The sequence below is a fragment of the Symphodus melops genome (assembly GCF_947650265.1).
Source record: "Symphodus melops genome assembly, chromosome: 7".
Lineage (NCBI taxonomy): Eukaryota > Metazoa > Chordata > Actinopteri > Labriformes > Labridae > Symphodus > Symphodus melops.
This window is the reverse complement of record NC_136697.1, coordinates 14,063,582-14,089,821: the sequence shown is the minus strand read 5'-3', so window position 1 is coordinate 14,089,821 and position 26,240 is coordinate 14,063,582. Positions and strand designations below refer to the sequence as shown.

Genomic DNA, 26,240 nt, shown 5'->3' with positions numbered 1-26,240 from the left:
TCAGATCAGGGGGGAAAAAAGTAGATGTATTTTCAAACAGGAGAGGTTTATACGTGCACGTCTGCTTCAAAGGACAAGTCATAATGGTGAACGTTACGGTTTTAAAGGTTGTATGAACTCCGATTAGGGATTAGAGGTTCTCAGCAGGGGGGGGGGGGGGGGCAGACTCTGATGCTGACATCTTTATTTGAACTAAACATCGTCTGCTCTGTTTTGTAAAACTGCAGACACACATTCGAACACAAACACACACACACACACGACGGACACATAGCAACAGGCTGAAATTGAAATCACAGACGAATCAAAATCAAGGCCCATGTGTCAATCTGCAGCATTTAACAGATGCTTGCACACAGGTTCAACTGATTAAAAGTGCGTGTTCACATTTCAAAATAAGTGAGTGTTCTCCAAAATCCCCAAACTTCAAACTGATGTTGCTAACGAGATGACACTTAACATGTCAGCCAAAGACATTGAGTACATTTTTCACTTATATAGTACAATGGTGTATTTATTTATTTATGCTCATGGCTAAGCATGAAAACATGTCTAGTCGGGCGAAAACATGTTTCATGGGCGTGTGCACATGAGCACAAACACACAGAAACAAACACTCACAGATGCGACCCTGGCAGCCGTAAAGGACGTCAGATTCGATCTCATCAGATTTCTCCACTGATGCTTGATGTATCAATTTTTAAGTAGCTCGCCTCAACTAACGCCGGGGCAGCCTCCACTCACAAACACACACACACAAACACGCACACACACACACAGGCTGCACTGTGCGCCAGGATCTGTAGCACTCGAGGGGTACTAGAAGGTTTCCATCTTGAAAGCCTGTTGCCATGGTGACTATTATGGAGCTCATCTCCCGTGGGCCAGCAAGCTTTACACAACTTCCCCTCTCAAAAGAACACACTCGCACTCACTATACCCCCCCACCTGTCCACAAACACACACACAGTTCTCTCGTCTTTCGGCCCTTTATGGTGACGCCGGCGGGGAGCCAATGTTTGACTTGAAGCGAGTGCACGAGAAAAGCAAAAGAAGAGCGCAATTAACAGTTAAACTAGCAAGAGCAACAAAAAGGAAAAGAGGGGGAGAGGAGAAGCCCACCCAGTCAAGCAGAGGAAGTGTTTGGTTCAGAAAAGTGCAGCTGATGGGATTTTGAGAATGTACAAAAAGGCCTGGTTACACGCAATTAGCATGTAGTGATTTCAAATTAAATATATCCGTATTTTATGTCCATTGAAGCAGTACAGACACTTTTCAACTATAACTGAAATCACTAAACAAACTCTTCAGGTACCGTCAAAAGCATCTGTTTCAAACATGCAGCTTCTCAAACTAATTTCAGTGCTATATATATATATATATATATATATATATATATATATATATATATATATATATATACACACACACACACACACACACACACACACACACACACACACACACACACACACACAGTATATATAAAATCATTCACACATACATGCAGTGAAGGTCCAAACCTGAGGTCTTTCTGAAAGTCACACCATGTAAAGCAAAACCTACCTTCACTCAGGATCCTGATTTCAAGCTTTAAATAGCTTTCCAGCTCTACCTCAGCTTCTTACTTACATAACCCATTACAGTACAACTTAATTTAACTGGAAAGGCTGCATGCGAAAAAGTAATTTAAACCTGTTCCCTTTGCAACTAATCTAGCCTCCTTTGTGTTGGCTTTTGTAGATTATATTTACTGAAGCTACAGAATAAATTTAAACATTTTAAAGTAGGGGTAAAGAGCAAAAGTCCACTGGATTGAATTTATGAATCAATGAAGTTCTTTTTTCAGACAATCAATTACATGTTTTCTTAAATGTTCAACAGTGACAGGTTCCAGTTTTGTAAAATGTGAAGACATGCTCATAACATCTGCAAACACCACCGATAAATGGGTGTAACTTATTGTTTGTATAGTTTACATGTTAGCAGACTTATTTGTCTAAAAAGCCTTTTTGCTGAAATCAGATGTCCGCTGCTGTGGCCAGACTCAGGATGGACATGTGGTTAGATGAACCCGACAGTTTAAACCAAATAAATGCTCCAAGAGAAACAAAAATCTTTCTGCATTTAGGAGCAACTTAAGATTCAGGTCTTTCTGAATGAATCAGTTCAAAAAAAGTGGAACCATTTAAGAGACCACTTATCATTTCACTTTTGAAAAAAAACACAAAAAAACATCCTTTGACTAGCTTATTTATTAAATGTCTGATGTACAATTATTTTGATTTTGGCCTATGTTAAGCCCTTAAAACCTGTCCAATTAGCATAAAGGTAAACTAAACCAGCTCATACTTGTTGGTGTCACAAAGAAAACAGTTGAGCTGTTCCCATCTCAATCAGTGCGTGGTGAATGAGGGTGTGTCTTGAGTAGCAGTACTGTATCATATCTAAGAGCTATCGATTGGCATAAATACACTAAGTCTCTCTGGTGACCAGATGAATGTTTAATGAGACACACGATCAGAGGCCCCGCTTTGTCTTTTGAAGAAACAAGCACTCTCACTCACATGATCCTGTGTCCTCTGTTCCTTTAAACATGATGCTCATGCGTAGTTTGCTTAAAGTTGTTCAGCGTAGTTTTGTGAACTTTTGTGCTCCTTTGTGACTATTTTCTGCGTGAAGCATCATCTTACTGCCTCAGCCTCCTTGTCCCTTTTTTCATATTCATGGTAAATCATTAATCATAAGGGAACCAAGTCAAGTCACATATTTCCCATGGGGCTGACACTTGGAGGAGGATGAAGAAAAAAAGAGGCAAAGAGGGTGAAAAAATAGGGACTCTGAAAAACAGAGAGAGAATGAAAAAGAGTGAGAGCGAGGTGGAAAAGCAGAGTAGAAAACAGCAGATCTGAAGAAGGAAGCGCCACTTTCAGTCCGCCATTCTAGCAGAAAGTTTTTTTTTTTTTTGATTAGGCAGTTGTTGGGACGCCAGCAGGCCTGGCATGGGCCGCCCTGTCTGTCCTCTAGCAGCGGGGTCCTTTGTGCCTCTGTGGCTGGAGCCAAGACTCTCCGGATGAAACGTCCCCAGAGAAAAGCTGCTTTTCCACCCTGCTCCTACGGCCCAGCCAACAGGAACACACACACACACAAACGCACACATTCTCCATCACGGCACATAGGCACCCATTACCTAGGAAGCTGACAAGTAGGGGGAAAGAGAGCAGAAATCCTTTGGGAATTATCACTCCCTTTACTTTCTTTCTTTCGTTCTCTCTTTCCTTTTCTCTCTACACACATCTCTTTTCCAGTGTTCTTTCAGGTCTTTTGGGGATTGTGCTAGTGGACTTTGCTCCCCTATGATGAATGATTTGCCTAAAAATACTGTCTGTATGCGAGCAGGAACAGCGTCCAGGTGGAAGAACTTACCTCCACAGTGAGAAATCGCACTCCTTTTAGGCCACTTTTCCATTCCTCTGTCTGCAGGTTAACTATGGTGCTGAACAGACGTGTGTGTGTGAGTTTGCTTGTGAACGGTGTGTGTTAGCGTGGTAATTTACAGCCTTTCTGGGGCGAGTGACGTGTAGCTTGATTAAATCCGTGACCTTCACCACTAGCACAAGCAATCAGCAAGTGAACACAGGCGCTCACACACACTCGCCGCATACTTAACACCTTCTCCCACACACGCCCGAGGCACACGAACATGCAATCAGCACCTGGTGAGTTCTATCGCATCATTGATCCAACCTATACACACACACACACACACACACCCACACACACACACACCCACACACATATATGTGCATACGCAACGAGAATCTACCAATTGTATCTGAGGCACCCTCATTTCCTTACATGAGGTTTTATGCTCTGTAATACTGTTTACCACAGAGGCAGGAAAGGCGTGCAAGGATGGGAATACCAGGCCTATGAATGTATAAATAAATACATGCGTAATCTATATTCAGATTACCAAAGGGTAAATCAGGAATTCCATTTTACTGCCTTGGATGCAAAAGGGAAATAATTCAAATCCCCAATCTATTCCAGCGAGCTGCTCTTGTTGAGCGGTAGCACGGTTCTCCATCCCCAGTTTTATGACTTCACATAATGACTAATATGCAGCCACTGAAACAGCAGTAGCAATAGTCATATTATGTTATTGTGATTATTGCTGTGACTGTGCCTGTGTATTTCTGTTCCCCTGGTTGCCTGAGATCTAAAGCTTATATAACAGGACTGACAGTTGATCTGTTGTTGCACTGTGTTATTGTGCTGTAAGGCCCTGTGGTTATACAGGCCCTCAGCCTGATGTAAAAGGATCTCACGTAGACCTAATGTCACTATATATTAACTCAGACTTTGTTTTCTTCTTCTTTGCCATGGGTGCTGCACGAAGCATCTTATGAGCGATCAGGATCTGTAGTAGCTCTGTTGTAGTGGCATCCTCTTGTCATTCTGTGTTCTGTGAAACATTTTTTTACGGTTACTTTTTTTTTTTAACTGTTTGGTTTTAAAGTCTCCGAAGTCTTTAGTCATCAGATAAAACTTAAACTATAGACTAAGTTTAATTATTCACAGCCTGAGTGTTCTTCTCGTAAAATATGTTTCCCATCAGGTATGGAAAGGGCACCAAGATTTTTATCAAAATATGGATCCTTACACCTCACTGTCTTAGCTGTACATTTATTATGAGCCACTTAATTGCACATGTCTCACATAGAGAAATATGTTATGTTAAACTGTAGGAAGTTTAACATTGTACTATTATGATGAGATCTAAGAACATGGAAACAGTTCAGTCAAACGAGACAAGAAATAACAGTGGGGGAATTTAGTCAGATCACGAGCACTGAAATAACCTGAATGTGACTGCACCTGCATGTTCTTTAAAAATATAAAGTCGCAAAAAAAGGTGTGTGCCTGTCCAATCGATAGATTCAAGGAAGCTTCATTGTCATTGAAAAACATGTAATAGTGTGATAGAAGACAAAATAATATGACAAAATTCTCAGGTTTAGGTTCAATAATAAAAAAAAGACAACTGTATGAACAGTTAATAATTAAAATTACTTGGTCAGTTTGCGCGTGTGGATAATGGAAGCATTTTACTTTGGATTAGGTTTGTGAACCTGAATTGTTTTTTTGGGGGTTTTTTTAAAATAAGCTTTCTGGTCATGGTGTTGCCTTATGTCTACTTTAAGCAAAGTCACCATGTTCCCAAAGCTCCACAGTTACTGTTGATAGTCTAATATTATGGTTACAGACTGAAATTATCTCTGAAAATACGAACCAAGTCTCATTTAACTATAAATTATCTTATGAAAGCATTTCTGGAAACCACAGATCTGTGGCATAAAGTCAAGCGAAACAGTCTCAGAAGGTTCATAACTCCAGCAAGATGTTTATTTTGAACCAAACTGGTCTGGCTGTTAGCCTTCAGCATTGACATTATACAAAGCAACAAAGAACACTGAAAAAGACGGGGGGGGGGGGGACTTGAAAATCAATTTGAATGGAATCTCTGAATATTCAAACCATTTTAAAAGGAGCCCTGTAAAATGTTCCCTATCATGTTTGGTTGAATTGACCCAGTCTCTAACCGTGCGTTCCTCTGTCTCCTCACTCCAGCCTGCAGACCTGGTACCTACAAAGCTTCAGCTACAGATGCGTACTGCACCAAATGTCCTCCTCACAGCTCGTCCTCTCAGGAACAAGCCGTCGAGTGCGTCTGTGAGAAAGGTTTCTACCGAGCTGAGACCGACCCACGCTCCATGGCTTGCACACGTGAGTCAAGAAAATTCAACACATGCTCTTTGGTTCAGCTGCAAACACAGTCACACAATTGGAAGCTAATTTCAAACCATGTTGTGTAATCAGGCCTTCACCGAGTCAAATATTTGCATTGAGCTGCTCTGCATATGTCATAAAATGGTATTAGGTAACAATGATTGGATTACATGGTATTTAATTTGTTGCCAGTCTATTCCTGTAACAATTTCTCTTGCATGCTGCTTTCCATTGTATTCATTTTTCTATCAATAATCCCACAATGCATTTTCCTTGTCTTCCTCTGCTGTTGGCTTAAACAACAATACTCAAATACATAAACAAATATAATATGTGAAGCTGTGATTAACAGATATCACCGATGAGAACACTGATATGGAGGTATATGTTCCCTATTTTTTTGCGTGCTTCTCAGGCACACATACACAAACACACAGAGCGAGTAGGATCAGACCACATCCTCATGAACAGAGATGGGGGAGAACAGGAAAGATAAGGAGAGAGGATTGAGAGAAAGAAGGGGACAGAAAGATGGATTGTGATCGACGTAAGGATGTGGGGGTGGGAAAGGACAGTGACACGGCGGGAGAGGGATTATGAACAAGAGAAAAAAGGGCCAAATACACACTCACACACACACACACACACACACACAGACATACCAACACCCATTATCAGGTTATGGTAGATTACACTCATTAATCGTTGGAGCAGGTGAGATGTGTAACGGTTGGTGTTATCAGCAGGAAATGAGTAACGGTTGGTTCTAATTTGTATGCGCACACACATGCTGGTGAAGAGCATGGAGGAGGATGGAGGGGGCTGAAGTGAGGAAATAAGGTGAAAAGGTGAAAGAATTAGATATGGAGAGGGATGGAGAATGATGCTTGAAGACACAAGCAAAGAATAGAGCAGCGGGAGGAAATTGAGGACCATCAGAGGCGTATAATCTTAATGTCATAAAAGGCTGATAAGCAGCGATGATGATGGACAGTTTAGTGTGGCCTGTGAGGATCAGGGGGCGGAGAAAAGAAAAAGACTAAATTACAGTAGAGGGATCAGACAGCACACCCTTTCAGGAGATATATGACAGACAGATGCAATTATCTCCAGCATGGCCTCCAACCCCCTTGCACCAAGCTTTACCCTCATCCTTCCAGCTTTTTAGAGAGGCTCACCACTGGGAAGGCTAATCAGGAAAGTCCCAGGCTCTGCAGGCGGCCCCCTGGGGCTCACCGCTCAGCCAGGTCCTGATGAGATGTCAGGCTTAATGGGCGTCCACTCACAAATCTACGTATGGCTGATGCCATAATCAGTGGTTTCCATTAGAGTGGGTCTCATTCAGGCAACAGTGTCAAGGCCTACATTGATGACGTGTTGGACATTTGTGATTTCATCAGATCGACTTCCCTGATTATATTTAAATATTATAAGCCAAAATAATACAGAAAAACCTGAAATGTGGCTGTTGTGGGATTTTTTGGTGCAGATGCCGGTATCGATATTGGGGAGGAATAGATATAGGTACACACATTTATTGGGTTGATCCATCAAACACAGTTATCAAACAAAGTTAACAGTATAACAAAGGTGGTCACTCAACTGGAAAGCAACTGTGCATGTACAGTATGTGGATCATTGTTGCCACTCTGGAGAGTGATACTGCATGGTGTAGTCTATATAGTACACTCTGCTAGTGACAGCCAAAGTGAGAATGTCTAGTGTTATACTGTACAATGAAATTCAAATGAAATGCTGTTTGACTGGTAAATCAGTCTTCTAATTGCAGCTGTTTCTGCAATAAAATACCAATAATCACTGGATATTATCGGTTGGCCGACAGATCTGTCGGGCTCTAGGCAAGGCAAGTTTATTTATATAGCACATTTCAACAACAAGGTAATATAAAGTGCTTTACACATCAGAGGGCATCATGAGAGAGGAAAGACATTTTAAAATTTAATTCTTGTTATTAATGGCAATAATTATTTAGCATCTTTCAAGAACATCACAAATTATTTGCAAAGAAGATGAACAGAACAAGAAAAAACTATATATTGAAAACTTGAAAAATATGATAGGCGCATAACTTAATGAATAAATAGATAAAATAACAAAACAAATAATTCAGGGTGTACAACAACAATTAAGATACAGAGGTTGTTTTTTTTTTGTTTTTTTTAACAAAACAATCCCTGCTGTTAAGAGTGTGTTATACAGAGAGTCAAAAGGAAAACAATGGCTTTAGGGGACAGGAAGTTGGAAACACATGGGCCAACTTCAACATTTCTGAGTCCCCTCAACAAGTTTTTATTGAATTTAACTCGTATTTGTGCAGAGGAAATGTTCATTTTCATGCCCCTAAGCTGCTCATTAGTTCTGTTCGGCCTAGTTTGACTCTGCTTCTTGATGCATGTTCACCCTTGCATGCAGACAGGGAGGGAATGTGAATTTTTTTTTTTGTCCGGCTCCAATATATTATGGTGACTACATGCCGATAAAAAGTGCATGCATAAAATGAATGAATGAATGCATAAATCTTCCACTAAAGGTTTAATAATGGCCGTTTGTGTGTCTCTCTTTCCTCTTCAATGATTAGTGACACTTTTTTTTGGGTCCCAGTGAAACACTAATCATTTTAGCTGAAGCTCAGAGTAATATTAACGGATCATCTAAATCATAAAGTCTACCTGACTCATGAGAAAATTACTCCTGGCACTTTTTATAGATCATTGTCAACTCACAATTTATTACCCTCAGCAGAGCGAGTATCACTTAAATTCACATGGTAAATAACCTCCCTACAGGCGAGCTGCAAATATTTTACATAATGTGAATTATATTTAAATGACGGCTCTAAACCTTGGACATGTAATCATCATGTCTACAACCAGCCAACTCTTTTAATCACTGTCCATTTCATTCTATTACTATTCTAGCTATTAATTAATGAATAAACATTGGTTAATTCATTTTGCATTTAATCAATTTGAATTCTGCACAATAGAAACTGCAATCAGTGTTTCAATGAACAGGAAGACAATTGAGAGAAAGATATTATCATTCAGTGTTTTTAATGAGATGATGCTGGTTTAAGTTCAACAGAGGTGAGATTGTGTATGCTAGGACAGGATGGTTTTAGTCCATATAGTGCATAATATACTGCAATATTTCATTTCTAAAGAGCAGAGATTCTGTTTAGTTTCCCATCCTTGAATACGTTCTGTAGAGTCCTTGAGCTCTAAAGGTTATATTCACAATGAAGGTTTCAAATTTCTTAGAAAAAAAACAAGTCTTGTTCATTTCCAGTCGTCTCCCAGCAGGTTGGTTAAGACTCTCACATTACATTCATTCCATGTTGGAATATTCTGATAAAGGTAACCTCCTGGGGAGATTCACAATATGACTCCCTTAAGTATGTAAAACTACTTAGAAAGTTGTAGATATTTTGGTCCATGACTTGCTGAGCTGACAGACTGTGCCACTGAGAAAATAGCAGACTGGAGTAAATGTAGGCGTCGTTGTCTTTATTTATTGGCATAACGCAAACTCGTTTAGGATTACATGTATAGCATGCCATGAGGCTGATTGTGGTGGAAGATTGTGTTTTCACATTCCCATCTTAGGAAAAGGGGCTATCCGAGAATCACATAAAAGCAGCATATGTTCAAAATTTTCAACACATACTAGAAACTGAAATAAATAAATCTATGCCTTTATCTTCCCTTAGGTCCTCCGTCTGCTCCAGAGAACCCAATCTCCACCGTGAACGAGACCTGTGTCATGTTGGAGTGGTCCCCACCCAGAGACGCAGGAGGCCGAGGAGATACCACCTACAGCCTCCACTGCAGGAAGTGTTCCGGTGATGGCAGGAAGTGCACACCCTGTGGCAGCAGCGTTCATTTTGTTCCCAGACAATTTGGTCTCATGTCCGCTTCAGTAATGGTCACCGACCTGCAGCCGGACTCAAACTACAGCTTCACTGTTGAGAGCCAAAACGGCGTTTCGGACTTAAGTCCCACACCAAGAGGAACTGTTGTCATCAATATCACAACATCACAGACAGGTGAGAGTGTGCACACTTACAGGAGGTAATGTTGATGTTTGAAGAACATTTTAAAAGTTTGTAGACGCAGATAGATTTGTGAAAACTTTAATACCAGAGTCTGAAATGCTAACAATAAAGCATAAAACGCAAGCTGTGATATTGTGAAGTGATCTTCTCAGCCCTGAAGAAAATCGACTTCTTCTACCAGAAATACTGATTTCTTTGTGATTCAAAAACAGTAATTTACACAGCTAGTGGCACTGTACTGATGTTTTGTTGCTCCCACTTATTGTTGCTCCCACTTATAGCTAAACCCTCCAAAAAGAACTGGTAGTTTATTTTGTGACCAAAGCAAACAACACCAGCGCAGCACTAGTGGAGAGTGTAATGTGCAAATGTTGTCTTTCTAACCGTAAAACCCTTAAATAAAAAGTTATCTGTCATGCATTCTTTGAGCCAGCATACAACAATCAATAATGCCACATCCTTTAATGGTTAGTATTATCCACCTCTTTTAAATTCTCACACTGATATATGTTTCTTAGTATTGAGTGTTTAACATATTCAGGTATTCAAAACAGTAAAGGAATGAAAAAAAAAGTGATCTGACATCTAGACACAAAAGGTTCTTTTAGAGAATGTGTTTTAGTATTTCAATTATGGCCATCAAAATGATTCTACAGGATTTCACTAACACCAACATTGAAATACTAATAAGAAAACAAATTCCGTTGTGGAGGAAAACAATGATCTTTATCATTGGAAATCACAATGTCAATGTGTGGGATCTGAAGATATCTGCAGGAGAAGTGCATTATGACAGGGCGGTGATGACTAATACTTCTTGTTCTGTGTGTGTGTGTGTGTGTGTGTGTGTGTGTGTGCGTGTGTGTGCGTGCGTGCGTTTGTGTGTATATAACAGGAGAGAGGAGGGTGCAGAAGACCTCATTAAGATGTCACACATGCAACACTTAGTGTTATATGTCACACATTTATACATGCACAAGCAGTGCGACACGTGTCGTACAGAGTGTAAGGAGCTGGGGATCAGTCGCAGGTTTCAGAAGTTTTAACATTTAAATCCTAATCAGATCACCCACATCATACACACAGGTCACACATCGAACGCTGTGATCACACATGTATAAATCACCTTGTTCTGTCTGTGATCAGCACATTTTCACTAGTGTTCTCATTATAGCACAGAGGGGAGCTATCTACATTATCCCTCCTTGCCCTCACAGCGTTCTCTCTTTGCCTTTTTTCATGTAGTTGTTCTTGACTCTGTCTTTGTTTCTCATCATTTCCCCTCCCTTTTCTTTGTTACAGTGAGCGTGGTGTTAAAGGAGAGGCGGAGCAAGGACAGCGTGACTTTGGCCTGGCAGGGTCCGGAGAGACCCAACGGAGTGATCGTGGAGTATGAGGTCATCTACTATGAGAAGGTGACAGAGACACACAGTCATGTTTAAAGAGAACGTCCACCAATGTTGTCTCTAAAGATCAGTTCAGCTGCCAAGTCAAACTACAGAAAGCACAGGAAGCGACACTGTGATAAAACTTTTTGAGGAATGGTTCTACATCAAGGTGACATCACAGTCATGGTGGCAAGTTAGACCAGTGAAGATTGTGTGACAAGAAAGCTTACTTTTGTCGCAGCATTTTCCTTCAAACGAAACAACAAGTGGGCTTGCCAGGATCTCAAAAAGGATTAAGGCTCATATACAGACTAATGACCAATAAAGATAGTATTATTGTGAGTTAACATGAAGTAAAAAAAGGACAGTAACATCCGTGTAAGCACATGCATCGTCACTGGTTTGCTTGTGCAAAAGTTAACCTCACATCGTTGTTTCAATAATAATTGCATTGATGATACTATAGCATGAAAGAGACGGTTGAGTCTGAAGAGTCTTACACATTGAATGTTATTATTATAAATACATCCAGTGAGCCTGTCAGCATGTGTTTTCATCAGACTCAGAGCTGTTTGTTAGCGCTAAATGACGTTGTTTCCTCCTTTCTAGATCCCGACTTGTTTTGTACTTAGTCTTAGATGTAAAATTCTTTGGACAAAAGTGTCTGCCAAATGAAACTGTAACATTTTCACCTATAAAAAGAGCAGAAGAAACTGTTAAGTGATCAGTGGAGGTGCCAGTTGGAAATTGTTGGGTTTTTTTACCTTTCGACAAGCCATGCTAGTTGTTTCCATCTGAATCCACCCAACTGGGTTAACTAAGCTAATTTAAGCTGACAAGCTGCATGAGGAAGTCAACCTTTCTATCTATATCTTCACAAGAATTGGAAAAGTGGACTGAAATTCCTTAAACAGCGCACTATTCCTTTCACTGCAATGCTTTATTTCGGAGGCATTGCTCTAATGCAACATGTCTCTCTCTCTTTTACTATTCGTGTTGTCTGGGAATGTAGGATGCCAGTTTAGCCTTAGGGCATGTCTGTAATGACTAGCTCATCACAAACATCTATCTATCTATCTCTCTCTCTCTCTGTCTTTGAATTTGTCTGCCTTTCCATCATCCCAAACCTCTCCCCTACTGCTCACACCAAGCCAATTAAGCACACATCTGTTGAACAAACCTTGTAAAACAAGGTGATGAAATTAACCCTCTGTGCGTGATGGCGGGAATTAGCAGTAAAATAGTGTTAATCCATGTTGTAGAGTGTCTTCTATTAGGTAGGGTCTCAGCCTCTCTCTGTAGGGAATCAGCTTACTGACGCAAACACTTGTTCTTTATTCATCCTCCTGCACACTTATTTGTTAGCGCACACACCTACAAGGTAGTCAAGCAAAGAGGCAAAGTGGGACTGGAGTAACCACATATTGCTCCCGAGTGTAAAGAGGATAAGATTTGGTCCTTGACAGATGCTCATGTATAAATGTGAGCTAATGGTCCAGCGATGAACAAATGAAAACGTAGCGTGGCAGACTTGGCCCCTGGAGACATATGAATTAAACTGTTTGAGCTTTCTATTATTCTCAGACTTTCTTTTTTTCTGTGTTGCTTTCAAAACCAAAGTTCATTGCTCTTTATTTAGCCTTTAGAATAAATCTATTATTTCAGCCTTCTTCTCCTCCACTTTATCCCTCTGACTTTTACTCGTATCCACCAAACTTTGTTTCTGTCATTTTCTCCTTCTACTCAGAATCAAAGAGAGCAGAACTACACCGTGTTGAAGACTCGCTCCAACATGATGACAGTGGACGGGCTGAAGCCGGGGACCACCTATGTGTTCAGGGTCAGGGCTCGAACTGATGGGGGATATGGGAGCTATGGAGGAGAGATCGAACTGGAGACCAGCCACGAGGGTAAGGGAAAGAATTAAAAAATAATAATGTCATGGAGCAGCTTTCTTTTCATTCTTTTCTTTTCATTCCGTGTAATTGGATCTGCTATTTTTCTGTACCATCTGTTTGGTTTTCAGCACAGAATTAAAATAGTTGGCAGTAGCTGTACAGAAATGGTGACAAGCTAGTTCTTTAAAAGCGATCCCCCCTGTTGCCACTACTTATCTTAATTAGAGGTGAATGCTAACAAGACGCAAAAAGACTGCAGAGAAAGAAGGATATCATAACATAGATAAGTGAGAGTCTGATTCATCCCTCCTGTGGTTTCAATCAATCCCTGGCATGCTTATAAAATTCTGTTGTCAGACAGAGAATCCTCACAGCCTCACAAGTTGTCATGTCTCTGAATCAGTGATTTGAAAGTATTATTGACTGCCAGAAGAGACACCCCAATTTCTCAATGACAAAACAAGATTAGCATTCCTGGATTGTGCTGTTTTTAATTTACACAAATGAACAGAGCAAAATCTGCAGACGAGAAGAAATACGTACCTGGCAAAATAATGAAACGTAACCATGAGCAGAATGAAAACACAGATTGACTATCTGGATTTGTGTTTTCTTTGTTTTTTCAGTCATCCCACGACCAAAAGCAGGGGTGCATTTGTTTATACCACTATTATTAGGGACATGTATCATGGAGGGTGTACAGTAGGCATGTGTGTTACAACTTTTTTTGTGTATTTACCATGTATGTACCAATTTGTGGTAGAAATGTCTTTATTTATGTGAAGGAACAGACAGGGTGAATACATGCACCATCAAATCAAAAATATATGAATCTTTCTGTATGAAGTTCACATATTAGCAAGACTCAAGCTGCCACTTCACGCAGTTAATCTATCCCTGAGTAGTTGTATAATACAGAAGCTCGAATCAAATGAGAGAGAGAGAATTCTGTTTACTGCTTCACTCACCCCACCTACACTCTCTGTGCCTAATGAAGGAACTATAACAAGACAAAGAACTGCACTTTGGGGACTATTGTTCCGTCCTGGTATATCACTACTGAATATCTGCAGAGTTTGAAACTCACAAATCTTCCACAAAGCGTCATTAAAACAAAGATATCGCCAAAAAAAAAAGACTCATTTCATGTTCGCAGACTGTTCTGTATCACTGTCATGATGTTTTTTTAAACTCCCTGTCACTCGTCCTCTCCTCAGTTTGCTGTCACACACTTTCATTATCACTTCATTATATGCTCGGGGACTTTCCGCTTTAGAGGCCCCCGTAATGTGCTCTTCAAAGAGAACATTGATTCCCAGACAGGCAGGCGGAGGGGGATAAATCAGTAAATGTAAAGCACTGCACTATAGATGATCTGTGCAGCATACAACAGGAACACATTAGCCTACTAGTCATTCAATAATCAAAAGTATTAGACAGATGGATTTCCTTTAATGTATCATATCTGTTGAAAACATTTAGATATCCGCTTGGATCTTATGGACCCATGTTGACTATGATTTGTGTATACAGAGCTTTTGCTGAGCCTTCAAACACAGTTTCACATTCAAGTTCAATGCTGTAAAGTACAGGATCCTGTAGCCATCATATCAAGGTTATCCAATCAGATCAATCCTATTGATCGTTAAAGAAGGGTGGGTGTGCGTGAGCCTGTAAATGTAATAAGAGATCAATGCTTATCTGAGCCGGCATTCATTTGCCTCCTCGACCCACACATACTTATATTATACGCATATACGAGCTCAGACACACGCGTCCACTCGTGCTTAACTAAGCCAGATAAATGGGGTATTTGTTTTGAGTAATGGCTTGATTGGTGTGGCGTTAAAATCGATGCATCTTTGCAGAAAGTTCTCGGCAGCAGCCTTGTTATATGCAATGTTAACATATCCATTTGGACAGCGCAGCCGAATGGGAATTGCTTTCACGTCCACTCTCATAGCCTCATGGACGATGCAGAGAGGGAGAGCGTTTTTCATCAACGACCTCACTTACTATTCAAACCACCTCCCTCTCTCTCTTTTACTCATTTGCTGCCCGCTCTTTTTTCCCTCTACTTCAACCTCTGTCTTTTATCTTCTTTTCTATCGCCATCATATTTCATTCTCTCTCCCTCTTCCCCCTGCCACATTCACCTTGCTGTCTTTTTTTACCCCCTTCCTCATTTAGTCTTCTTTCCTCGACTGCAGAAAGCCCTCTTGGCTTCTTCTTATCTTCCTTTAATGTTTGTTAATTTCACTTTTTCCTCTTTTTTCTCTATATATAGATGTTTTTGCTATCGGGGACCCAAACCAGTCCACCATTCTAGCAGTATCCATCGCGGGTGGAATCATTCTTCTAGTCTTCCTTGTGACCTGCTTCGTTGTCAGCGGAAGGTAAAGACACATAAACTTTTACTCAGGTTAACCAGTCCACATTAAGTCTTCTTTGTGATTGTTAAAGCGTTAATAACAAGGCGGTACGTTTGGTTTCATGTATAAAGATGCTAGCAGAGAAAGGTTCAAGTGGTGAAGTATCCCAAATGCACAGAATGCGTGTGTATTGATTGAATATGTGTGTGTGCGTGTTGCAATGCCCATTTCTTGGACGGTGTGTTAAATAAGCTGTGCGCGTGTACCTCTGCATAAACACAAGGGTTAACATAAGAACACAGAGGCGAACCAGCTAACTTCATGTCACTCTGAGAGGATACCAGTGTGTTAGTGTTCCACAAGCAGGGCCCTTCGACTCTTCGACATTTCTACTGCAGCTAGAGTTGAACTAAAGGCTGTGTTATCCTGTGTGTGAAGAGCACGGACTCCCTGTGATTACTTGCTTTGAAGGTTAGGCTGTTGTTAATGCTCCATCTCATAAAGGGCCAAAAGAGGAGAGGAAGAAGATGAGAGGGAGGAAGGAAAATAAAAGATTTCCGATTTGTGAGAGGGTGAGAAGATGAAAGGATAGAAGTTAGGCGAGGGCTCTCTGGATGCAGACGAAAGAGACAACGATGGAGAGGAGAGGGAAAGAGGGAAGGAAAGGAGTGAAGGCAAGATTAGAAAAAAGGAAAGGAAATGAGAGTACAGAGGAGAGAAGGGGATGACAGGTATCTGTGATTTAGCGGGCCTGTGACTATATGTTTGTACTCTATAAGCTCAGAGTAGATTAGGCACGTTTAAAAAAAACTACACACCCACATGCATGCAAACGTATACACACTAATGTACACAAAACATTAGTATTGATTCAGGTGATTGCTTATCAGGCTGAGTGCTCTATTCACTATTGACTAGGAGATGTAATCAGCAGAGACTGTCCTGTGTTACACAAAGACACACACACACACAGGTGGACACATCAACCTTATTTGGATCAGAGGGGAATTATGAGGTTGTGAGTGTAAGAGGGGGAAAAAAACAGTTAAATGTGGCGTGCAATGAACACGCGTGTGATGACACAAACACACTCAACTAATCAAGTTTCACAGGCTGGAGAGGTGCTAACTAGGTTTTACAGAGGGGTCGATGTGCCACCATCAATTCCACGTCTCTATGTCTCTCTCTTCCTCTTCCTCTCACTGTGTCTCTATCTATCTCTTTTCCCTTTAGAGATGAGGCCACTCGGGAGGAAGTAGCACTGATTGCTGCTTTCTATTAAACAGCATCTGTACATCTGTCAAATGTGTGGATGTGTGCACAGAGGTGGAGAGTGCTTGGAAGTGGGGAATGAGGCAAGGATCAAAGCTGCATCACAGCAGATAAAGGGGGAAGAGAATAAGAGAGAAAGAGGGAGCTCGGGGGGGCGAAAGATGGACAGAAGCAAAGTATAGGAGAGACACGAGTGGAGGATAAAATGAGATCACATTAAATAGGCAGTGAGAGAATGATAGACTGAAGTGAAAAGGTGGTGATGGGGGGGGTCATCTGAAATACACTAGTGCCACTAGATAGCTACACTTCAGGATGGTGTGAAAGACAAAGTGATAGAGAGGAAGAGGAAGAGGAGGGGTTTTGAAGAGATGAAGAGAAGAGACGATTGAAAGAGAAGAGGAGAAGAGAGAAGGAGGGAGAGATGCAGGGTGCAAAAAGATGAAAAGGTAGATTGCAAAGAGAGATGATGGGTGGGCGATTGCACTGTAAGGTGCAATAGGAGAGTCATACTTCAGGTTTTGGAGGAACTGGGGAAATCTAGAGAAAAAAAAAAGATTGGTCTATACCTCCTTCTTTTCATCAATCTTATCTGTCAATCATTCATTCTTTCCAGCTTCCTGAAAGCATTCTCTTCCTTTTTCCTGCTTTTGCCTCTCCAGCTTTAATTTCCTGTTCTGTTCTTTACATCCCGATGAAAGGCGTAATGTATCGAAAATCGGATGTCTTTGTTGAAAGCGACCAGTTCAGTGGACAGAGATTAAATTGGGACTGAAATTGGAACTGAGAGAATGCCTTGGTTCAATGGCTTCCCACCAGATGGATGTAAGGTTCTTTTTTTTTCTGCCTAAATGCCAGCTGTTTAAATCATTTCCCCAATAATCACAGGAGAGAAGTGCTGCTGGGAATTTATGTGTCTTACAACCAAGCTTAACCTCCCGCATCTACAATCATGACCATATTTTGAGCGTTTTTTTCATTAAAATATAAAATAACTGCATGCCCATACGGTCTCCCTCCTCCTCAATCACACATACTATAACAGTGGCACACACATCTTCCCAGCAGCCTTTGCTGGCAGGATGCTGAGCAGCTACGCCTCATAAACGGGCTGATTTGCAGGCCATTCTGTTCTGTCCTGTTGTCGTTTAACAAAGTACTGTAATGCCATTGTTACCGCAGGAGGGAAAACATGAAAAAATGTCCTCAGACGCAGAACGTCGCTGACAAATCACACCAGTTATTGCTGTGTGCGTGCCATTACTGCAATACTTGCTCCGCAAGTGCATGTGTGCGAGAGCGTGTTTGTGTGTGTGAAGTTGGTGCTTTTGTTCTCCCGGGGGTGCTTTGGCAGGCTGGCAGGTGCGAGCAATAAGAAGCTAGTGACTGGCATAGCCGTGGATTCAGCAGATGGCCTTTCACTCAAAATGCGTCCTTCCTTTTGGTCCTTGCGTTCTCTCACTCATTGTTAAACAGCTTTGCCTCCCAGCCTGTGTGTGTGTGTGTGTGTGTGTGTGTGTGTGTGTGTGTCTGTCTGTCTGTATCTCCCTCTTTTGTCTAATGATTCTCCAGTCTTACAACTATCTTCTTCTCCCTGTAGCTGCAGGCTTTGGTTATGTGCCAGATCCCGTGTGTCTTTCTATGTTTTTAATGTGGGAGTTTTGTCGAGAAGTCAGCGGGAAGTTGTTTAATCCATGTGAGGCCTGTTTTTGTTGTTGTTGGTGTTTTTTTAGCCGTCTCATCTGTTATATATCTCAAAGTCTGCCTTTATATCTGTTGTCAGAGCTGGAGATATTCAGCAGGGAGTCAAGAGCCGCAATCTGTTAAAGAAAATGTCTGAAAACCTGAAAATAATAAGCTCATAATATGCTCATCACAAAATAAGCTGTACAGATCTCTTGTTTTCTTTGAACAAGGTTAATATTAACCTTAGCAACAGAAACCTTCGACAGAAACCTTCGATGGTTCACTTTTTATCCTCTCCAAACTTTCAAGAGACATTCCTACTTTTTTAAATGATAAAAACAACCTTTTTCGGAAGGAAATGTTTAATAATAAAGACCCAAAGGCTTCAAGAAAATGCAAGGCAGGAGAGTGAGATGTCATTAACATGGCTAATTCTAGCAGAAAGACGTCTCGCTGTCGCTAATAGCTAGCGGTAACAGCTCTACCTTTCTAACACAATAGCATGTCCTGTTGATGTCTGTGTGTTTGTGCACGTAAGCTCTTTTACCTCCGCAGCATCTGTTATGCAGCCCAGGGTTATTCTTAAAAAGTTAATGACACAAAGGAGGAGAGGAAGGATGGGGAAAAAAAGCGGGTGGTGGGGGGAGCATGTGCTGATGAAAACATGCTGGAGTGGAGTTAAGAGGTAGCGAGAAAAAGAGACTTGCAAAGAAACTGTAGAGCACTAATTGAGGGTAAAAAAAAAAAGCTGGAGAATATTTGTGTGCTTACGAAGAAGATGTAAGAAGTTGAAATTAAAAACACCCAGTAAAAAACCCCAGTAAGGGCTTTTTAACTCGGTTATGCGCAGCAAAATAACCAAAATAGGGTAAAATGCTAACTTAGACACAAATGGTAGAGCGATGTTTGCCAAATCGTTCTCATGGTGAATTTGTTAGAGGTAGAAATAAGCCGATCGAGCCCATTCCCTGTGGGTGGTGTTGGTCTGTTTGCTTGATAATAGTGCTAATAATGATTTGGCTGCAAGGAGATTCTGTGTGCACCAATCTGCCAGAATGAGAAGGTGTATGTGCACGCATGCGAAGGAACGATGTGTGTTTAATATCATTAGACAGATTTGTATGTCTTCCTCGGATGCCTGTGCTCTCAAAAAAAATGCATCAGAGCTGAAGGGTGTTGTTGAATACAGCTTCGTCTGCAGAAAAACCTAGAAAGAAGCCGGCAAACAAGTGCAGCAATAAGAGCCAGTTGCCGCAGGTGCAAAGCTATATCGCACAGGCTTTATGCAGATGAGCAGATGTTGCAGAAAATGTCCCAAAAACATGAGACAAATTCAAGCTTTTAGCACATTAGAAAAGATTTGCAGGATACACACACTCAGGTGCAACCATTTACGATCCTGACCTAATCAAGTCGTGTCAGTAATGTAGCATCATTAAGAGATTGAGTTTCACGCTGATCTGTTTGCAAATATAAAGATACACTTCATTTAACGATACACATGACACGCTCCTTTGCTTCCTCTTTCCCACTTTTCAATCTTCTCCTATTTGACCTTTTTACCAGGTTGTTTCAAAAATTGCTAGCTTTTACTAAATACTACAGGCAAGTTTATTCATTTCCTTTCCTTTCTGTCCTTTCCTCTGCTCTTCTCTCCTTTCCTTTCATTACCACTTTCTTTAATGAGCAGGAGCCAAATGAAATGTTTCCAAACAGGGGTGTTAATGAAACATGGACAGATTTATTAGTCATAACTCTTCGGCTAATCATTTCCCCTTCCTAATAATTAGCCCGAGCTGAGTAAATCTTTTTGCAGTGCGGTCGGAGAGCGCTGAGCCGGTGTCAGACTCGGCCAAGACGGAGAGAGAGAGAGATAGAGAGAGAGAGAGAGAGAGAGAGAGAGACGGGGGGGGGGGGGAATGAAAGCTCTTACTCACTTCTGTTCCTGAACGCTCTCCGTTACATCACCCAGACAATGTTGTTTTCCAGTTTGTTGTTTTGTCATGCTGTTTTGACTATTAATTAATTATCCAGATTTGTGGAACCTGTTAGTTTGAGTGAATGTGTTTTGTTCTCCAGGTTGGTGAACGAGGCCTAATACTGCAGTGAAATAATGAGTGAATTTAATCCATTGATTTCTTTTCCAAAGTAATTATTTGTATTTAATAGCTTGATATTAAATGGAATCACCATTATCATGAGTGATGATGGGTGCAGATACTCACAGCAGGGTGTGTTTGTGTGTGTGTGTGTGTGTGTGTGTGTGTGTGTGTGTGTGTGTGAGAGAGAGAGAGAGAGCGAGAGAGACAGAGAGAGAGAGAAAGAGAGAGAGAGAGAGAGAGAGAGAAAGAGAGAGAGAGAGAGAGATAGAGAGAGGTGGAGTTGCAGAGGAGAAAAAAGACAGATGTGTCATTTCATTGTGTCATGCTGGAGGGGTGACTAATGATTTACTGATTTCATTTTTCAGTCGTTCTGATTAGCAGAGGGAAAATGATGTGGAGAGGCAGGAAATGAAAGAGCAGACGAACGAAAGGAAGTGTACGTGAAAGGATAGACTGGAGGAGAAGGAGAGAACACATAGTATGTTAATGTATGAATGAACCATGCTGACTTTTCCTTGTCTCTAAGTGTATCAATTTCTGCACTCGTCTCTCAGCCGGCAGTCGGCCTCTAATCCAATAAAAGGTGGCTGTTCATATAAAACATCCATGGAGCTAAGAGAGCTCTGCACACTTTATTAGCTTTCTTCACATCTCAGGTAAACATTAATCCAAGGTTATTCACTCCATCACTTCATTATATCTCCTCTCGTCACCAGCACATCATTGTGCACAAACAGCTTTGTTTGGTCTCTTTCTTATTCCCACTTTGTTTCAAGGTTATTGCACCATCAATATTTACTCCTCTCTCTCCACCTGTAGTGCATAATCAAGCTAATCTTTTTGTTTTCATTTCCCCTTCTTTTTCTTGGCTTCAGTAATCCACACCCCCTCACTTCTTCCCTTCTTGCCTCTAGTGGCCTAGCAGTCACTATTTATAAGGTAACTTTTGGGAACTGTAGGTTTAAATGGCGTTTTATTAAGTCTCATCCTCCAGGGCAGAAAAAAGAAGTCACTACTGAAGTGCCACAAGTGTTCCAAAAACTGTCACTTGAGGCTTGCTCCAAGACTCAAAAAAGCCCAACTTGACAACAGACATGTTGGCAGTATGTTGCAAAGAAAAAAAAATGTCTCCAATTTCTTTGTTCATGTCAGTTTAGAATGTTAAGTGTTTAATAACAGAGCAATTAAAATAATTTTTGTATGTTAAGCTTCAGCAGCCCCCACAAACAATTTCAGATGCATTAAGTACCGCTCCTAATAATCAAAGGAGGTGAGACTCTGTGCTGAGCGACTTGTCTTCTCGTCTGGAGTTAGAGGAAGGTGGAAAATAAAGCAGCAACAGAGCCCGAGGCTAATAAACCATCAGTGACTGAATGCACAAGGGTGACAGTTTGTAAAACTTTTAAGATTAAGGTGTTCAAAGCTCAATTTGCCACATCACTACACAACATTAAAGTACAGGACGCCATGTTGATGAGGCTGCACATGTTAAAGGACTGTGTAAGTGTTGTTGTAGGGCTTCTGTTCCTGTTTATATGCACATTTAAATGTGAGTGGTAGGCAGTAACATGGTGTATACAAGTGAGTGATGATTGTGTAAATGTGATGTGAAATATGAAGGGGAGTGCAAAGAATGTACAATGTGGAAGTCAAGGCTGAGAAAAAACAGAGGACAGAGTAAATCATTTTGATGACCGGAAGCAAGTAGGTTTTTGTGTTATTATTCCCTAAAAAACTTAAAAAGAAAAGGACGAAGTTTTAGTGAAAGCTACTCTTCTACTATCTACGATCTACTATTGTGTAATATTGGACTCTCGTCACATCCAGCTCACACCTGACTGGAATGTAGTGTAAAGTTCAATTTTTTTAACATGTGATTGACTCCCATGAGCTCTGCAGGCCTCAGTGATGGACTGTAAAGTACAAACTATCTGAACCAAGAGTTTGTCTTGTGGTTTTACTTGTCTTGAGTTTGCCTTGTGATGCCCTGGCAACCTGCCCCTGGGTTGTTTTCTTTTGAAATGCCAACTGGGAAAGAATGCAGCTGTCTTGATTTCGTCAAAAAAAAATTTAAAAAAAAGACCAAACAGCATTTAGAGTTAAAGTTCATAAACGGTTCATTTCAAGTATACTGCCTCGCTCAGACCACTTTAACTGAAGCACTGACAGGCCGTTCCTTTTGTCCCTCCCACTATTAATCAGGACAAGTCCTGCAGCCATACTGCTGACTGACACTCTGCTCTTTGTCGTCTGCTCTTAATCTGTCCATCAACTCTCTTTTCCTTTCTCGTACTCCCCTCCAGGGTGGAGCAATGAGCCGATTGTTGGGAACACTTTGTTGTTCCACCATCTTATTTAATCCTCAATCTATGCAGCCAAAATTCAACATCTCCATTTCTTCGTGTTTCTTCTCTCAAGCCAGTGTTTAGGTTGTACGCATCTTAAATCTCTTTCTTTCCATTTGTTACTCCCTTTGTTTTAAGCTCTTTTTCTACGTACTACGACTTCCTTTTATTCCTCCTGGCTATGTTAACCTTCGAGTTACTCTCCCCATGAGTGCCTCCCCCTTCTCCCCGTGCTCTCCCCCTACATCTGATTGCTTGTTAGTTGGTATGCAGGCTTGGACCCCCATTGTGTGTTCTTGCCTGTCAGCACTCTCCTCTGCCATCTCCCGCTCCACCTCTCTTCTTTTTTCCTCTCTATCCACCTCTAAGTATCCATTCTTTCTATCCAAACACTGCAAAGAAAAAGCAAGCAGAGGACAGGGCCTGTTGGGAACGAGGATAAAATAGATGGAAACATGAGGAACAGAAAAAAGGGACGTGGGTTATTGGACAAGGGAATGTTTTACTTAAAGGAAGGCATTAAGAGAGAATAAAACACCTTGGAGAGATAAAGGGCAGCAAGAGAGGAAAGTGTGGAGGAGGGGCTACAGCGATGGTAATATATGGATGGAGTTGTGTTGAAGGTGGAAGCTCGCTAGCAGAATGAAAAATGGGTCTCGAGTGACAGAGTATTATATTAAAAAGTAAATTGATATGCAAATGTGGACTGTGTGGCTTTGGAGGACAGGGATAGCCTGTTGTCCTCACTGAAGTGGAACAGAGAGAGGCAGAGAGAAAGGTGAGAGCCCGGGCTTGATAGTGATATCGCACTCCATTAAAGTGTGTGTTTTTGCATGATTGGTGCAAGTGCGTGTGCTTAAAATCCACATGACTCTATAGCTGTGTGTGTGTGTGTGTGTGTGTGCTTGTGATAAAACTACAGAGTATAGTGTGATTTGATGGCATCTTCTTCACACTGCAGTACAGCTGCAGAAAGAAGCAGCCAGTGGCAATGCAGGAGTACAACTGTATCTCATTATAAAGTCTGCTCTAGCAAAAGAGGCTACGAATGCTCTTGTGGCAACCAAATCGATCGCAACAGTTCAACTAGACTGGATGTGACTAGTTGCAAAAAAAAAAAAAATCTTAAGCTCCATTTTGCCCCCCAATACAATTTCTCATTTGAGCTACCAAGTACTCCTCTGATGCTGCTATCAAACTAAATATTATTAGCTCTGACTTACATTACACTCTCTGCTGGCACAAAACAGTTGATTTGGTTAGTTTCCCTTGTTTCGGGGGGCCTAGATAAAGGCCTAATAAACCAACCAAAAAGTAAGTAATGAAAAATGTCAGTAAATATGTTGAATCAAACTTAAAGCAATCTTTTGGAGACAAAGTGGGAAGAGGAGTTGTGCAGGTGTGAAGCCACTCAGGTACTCAGGTGTGTTGAGTTTTCACTCTGTTCAGAATAAAGTAGCCAAATCACACACATTAGCGGCAGGCAGCGGAAAAGGGCATCACAGTTGAAGAAAGTTAATATGCTTAAATATTGTTCAAATAATACTGCAATCATTTATCATTTTCTAGGTCTAATCTGCAGCTTTGAGTGCCTAAACAGGACTCTTAAAATGAAACAGATGCTTTATATGACATTAGTGGATACATTAGGAACAGTAAGTGATTGTGTGTTAATCAAACCAGCACAATTTTCCAAACACATACTGCCTAATGCATATTAGTTCTTAATTAACGTTTTCTCTAGAAAACAAGGTTGACTCTCAGCATGTGTTCTGTAATGATTTTTGAACACAGCAGTGGAATCGTTACACATAGAATAACTGCAAATTAGAAAAACACACGTTTGTGCATGATTTCCCCATGACTATTTATGGTGGTCTGTTGCTTTTGCACTAATGCCAAACGTGAGTTTTGAAGACCAAATAGTGATGTATTCAGAAAAAAGGCTAACATCGTCCCTCTGAGTCCAGCCCCAGAGTCCTTTCTAGATGGATTACAGGTCAGTTGCATCGAGTTGAAGATATGATATACACACAGAGTCGGGGGGAAACAAAAGCCACAGCCATGTCAGGTTTTGGTGCCATGTTTAAGACTGCAGCGCTAATGATTCATGACACTTCTAACTGGAGAGGAGAAATGAGTCGCTCTGTAATTACTATGGAAATGTGTTCATTTCCCATCAGACACACTCTCGCATATGCAGCCATGCACCCATGGAGACACACGCACACACACACACACACACACACACACTCTATAAGGCAGATATAAACCCAGCAGGGATGGGGAAAGGGTTTCAAACATAGTGTTTTGCATAACAAGCGTGCTTGTGTTTGGGTGTGTGTGTGTGTGTGTGTGTGTGTGTGTGTGTGTGTGTGTGTGTGTGTGTGTGTGTGTGTGTGTGTGTGTGTGTGTGTGTGTGCGCGCGCTCCCATGGGATTATCACAGTTGGAGCAGAGGTGTGACCCATGTCCCCATTCCCCATATGTTATAAACACATGCCCCAGAGCACTGTGTGTGTTTGAGTGTGTATCAAGGGGGTAATGATAGTCCCTTGGTGTTTGACTGGCTTGAGCCCAGCTGATAACCAGGTGGGGCCTAACTTCCCCTTTATAGGAATATAAACCCCCCTCCTCTTTATCCACAAATACCAGAAACCAGTCTTTGCCCATGTGTGTGCGTGTGTGCGTGCGTGTGTTCCCAAGACAGCCTATTGATGTCTGGGTTTTGCCATGCATTCAGCTGTGTAAAATCAACACAAGGATTAAACACCAAATGACTTCGATTTACTGAGCCTGCCGGGACCCAACCTTTTCTCTCTTATTCATCAAGCTTAGAAGGATTCACTGAGTTCTTAGTGTGTCTTTTTTTTTTTTACTTCTCCTTTGTCTTTTCTTTGTGTTAAATATTGATCACCAGCCATACCTTTTAGTTTTTGTTACTCCTATTAGTTATGTTTCTAATATTATTCTCAGCATGTGTGTCTGTGTATGTCTTCCTCTGTCCATCTCTTTCTTTGTGTCAACCCCTTTGACTGGCTGCTTTTGTCAGAGGACTGTTCACCAATGAGTCTGTTTCTACATAAGGGTTTGTCTGTTACAAAGACGTTGACACTGCTTACTTATGGTTGAACATTGCAGGTCTCTGTAACTAATATTAAAGAGTGTGGTCTAAACAGGTTCTACACATCGAGGGTGTCGTGAGTTATCTTTAGCACTGATTCGGGGTGTTATAATAAACTCCCTCTAGTTTACAGTCTGTCCTCGTAACGCCTGGCTTTATTCCCAAATCAGTGTATCCTCATGATGG

The 26,240-nt window shown here is 41.2% G+C and overlaps 1 protein-coding gene across 2 annotated transcripts in view; it reads left to right on the top strand.

Moving 5' to 3' along the window:
• The window catches only part of LOC306826338 (ephrin type-A receptor 3-like), an 83,272-nt gene that overhangs the window by 36,109 nt on the left and 20,923 nt on the right, over positions 1–26,240 (top strand). For both annotated transcript variants that reach the window (XM_079347572.1, XM_079347571.1), the window contains exons 6-10: positions 5,635–5,790; positions 9,524–9,859; positions 11,171–11,283; positions 13,004–13,166; positions 15,442–15,550. In XM_079347572.1, coding sequence (XP_079203698.1) covers positions 5,635–5,790; positions 9,524–9,859; positions 11,171–11,283; positions 13,004–13,166; positions 15,442–15,550 — 877 coding nt within the window. The remainder of the gene's footprint in view (positions 1–5,634; positions 5,791–9,523; positions 9,860–11,170; positions 11,284–13,003; positions 13,167–15,441; positions 15,551–26,240) is intronic.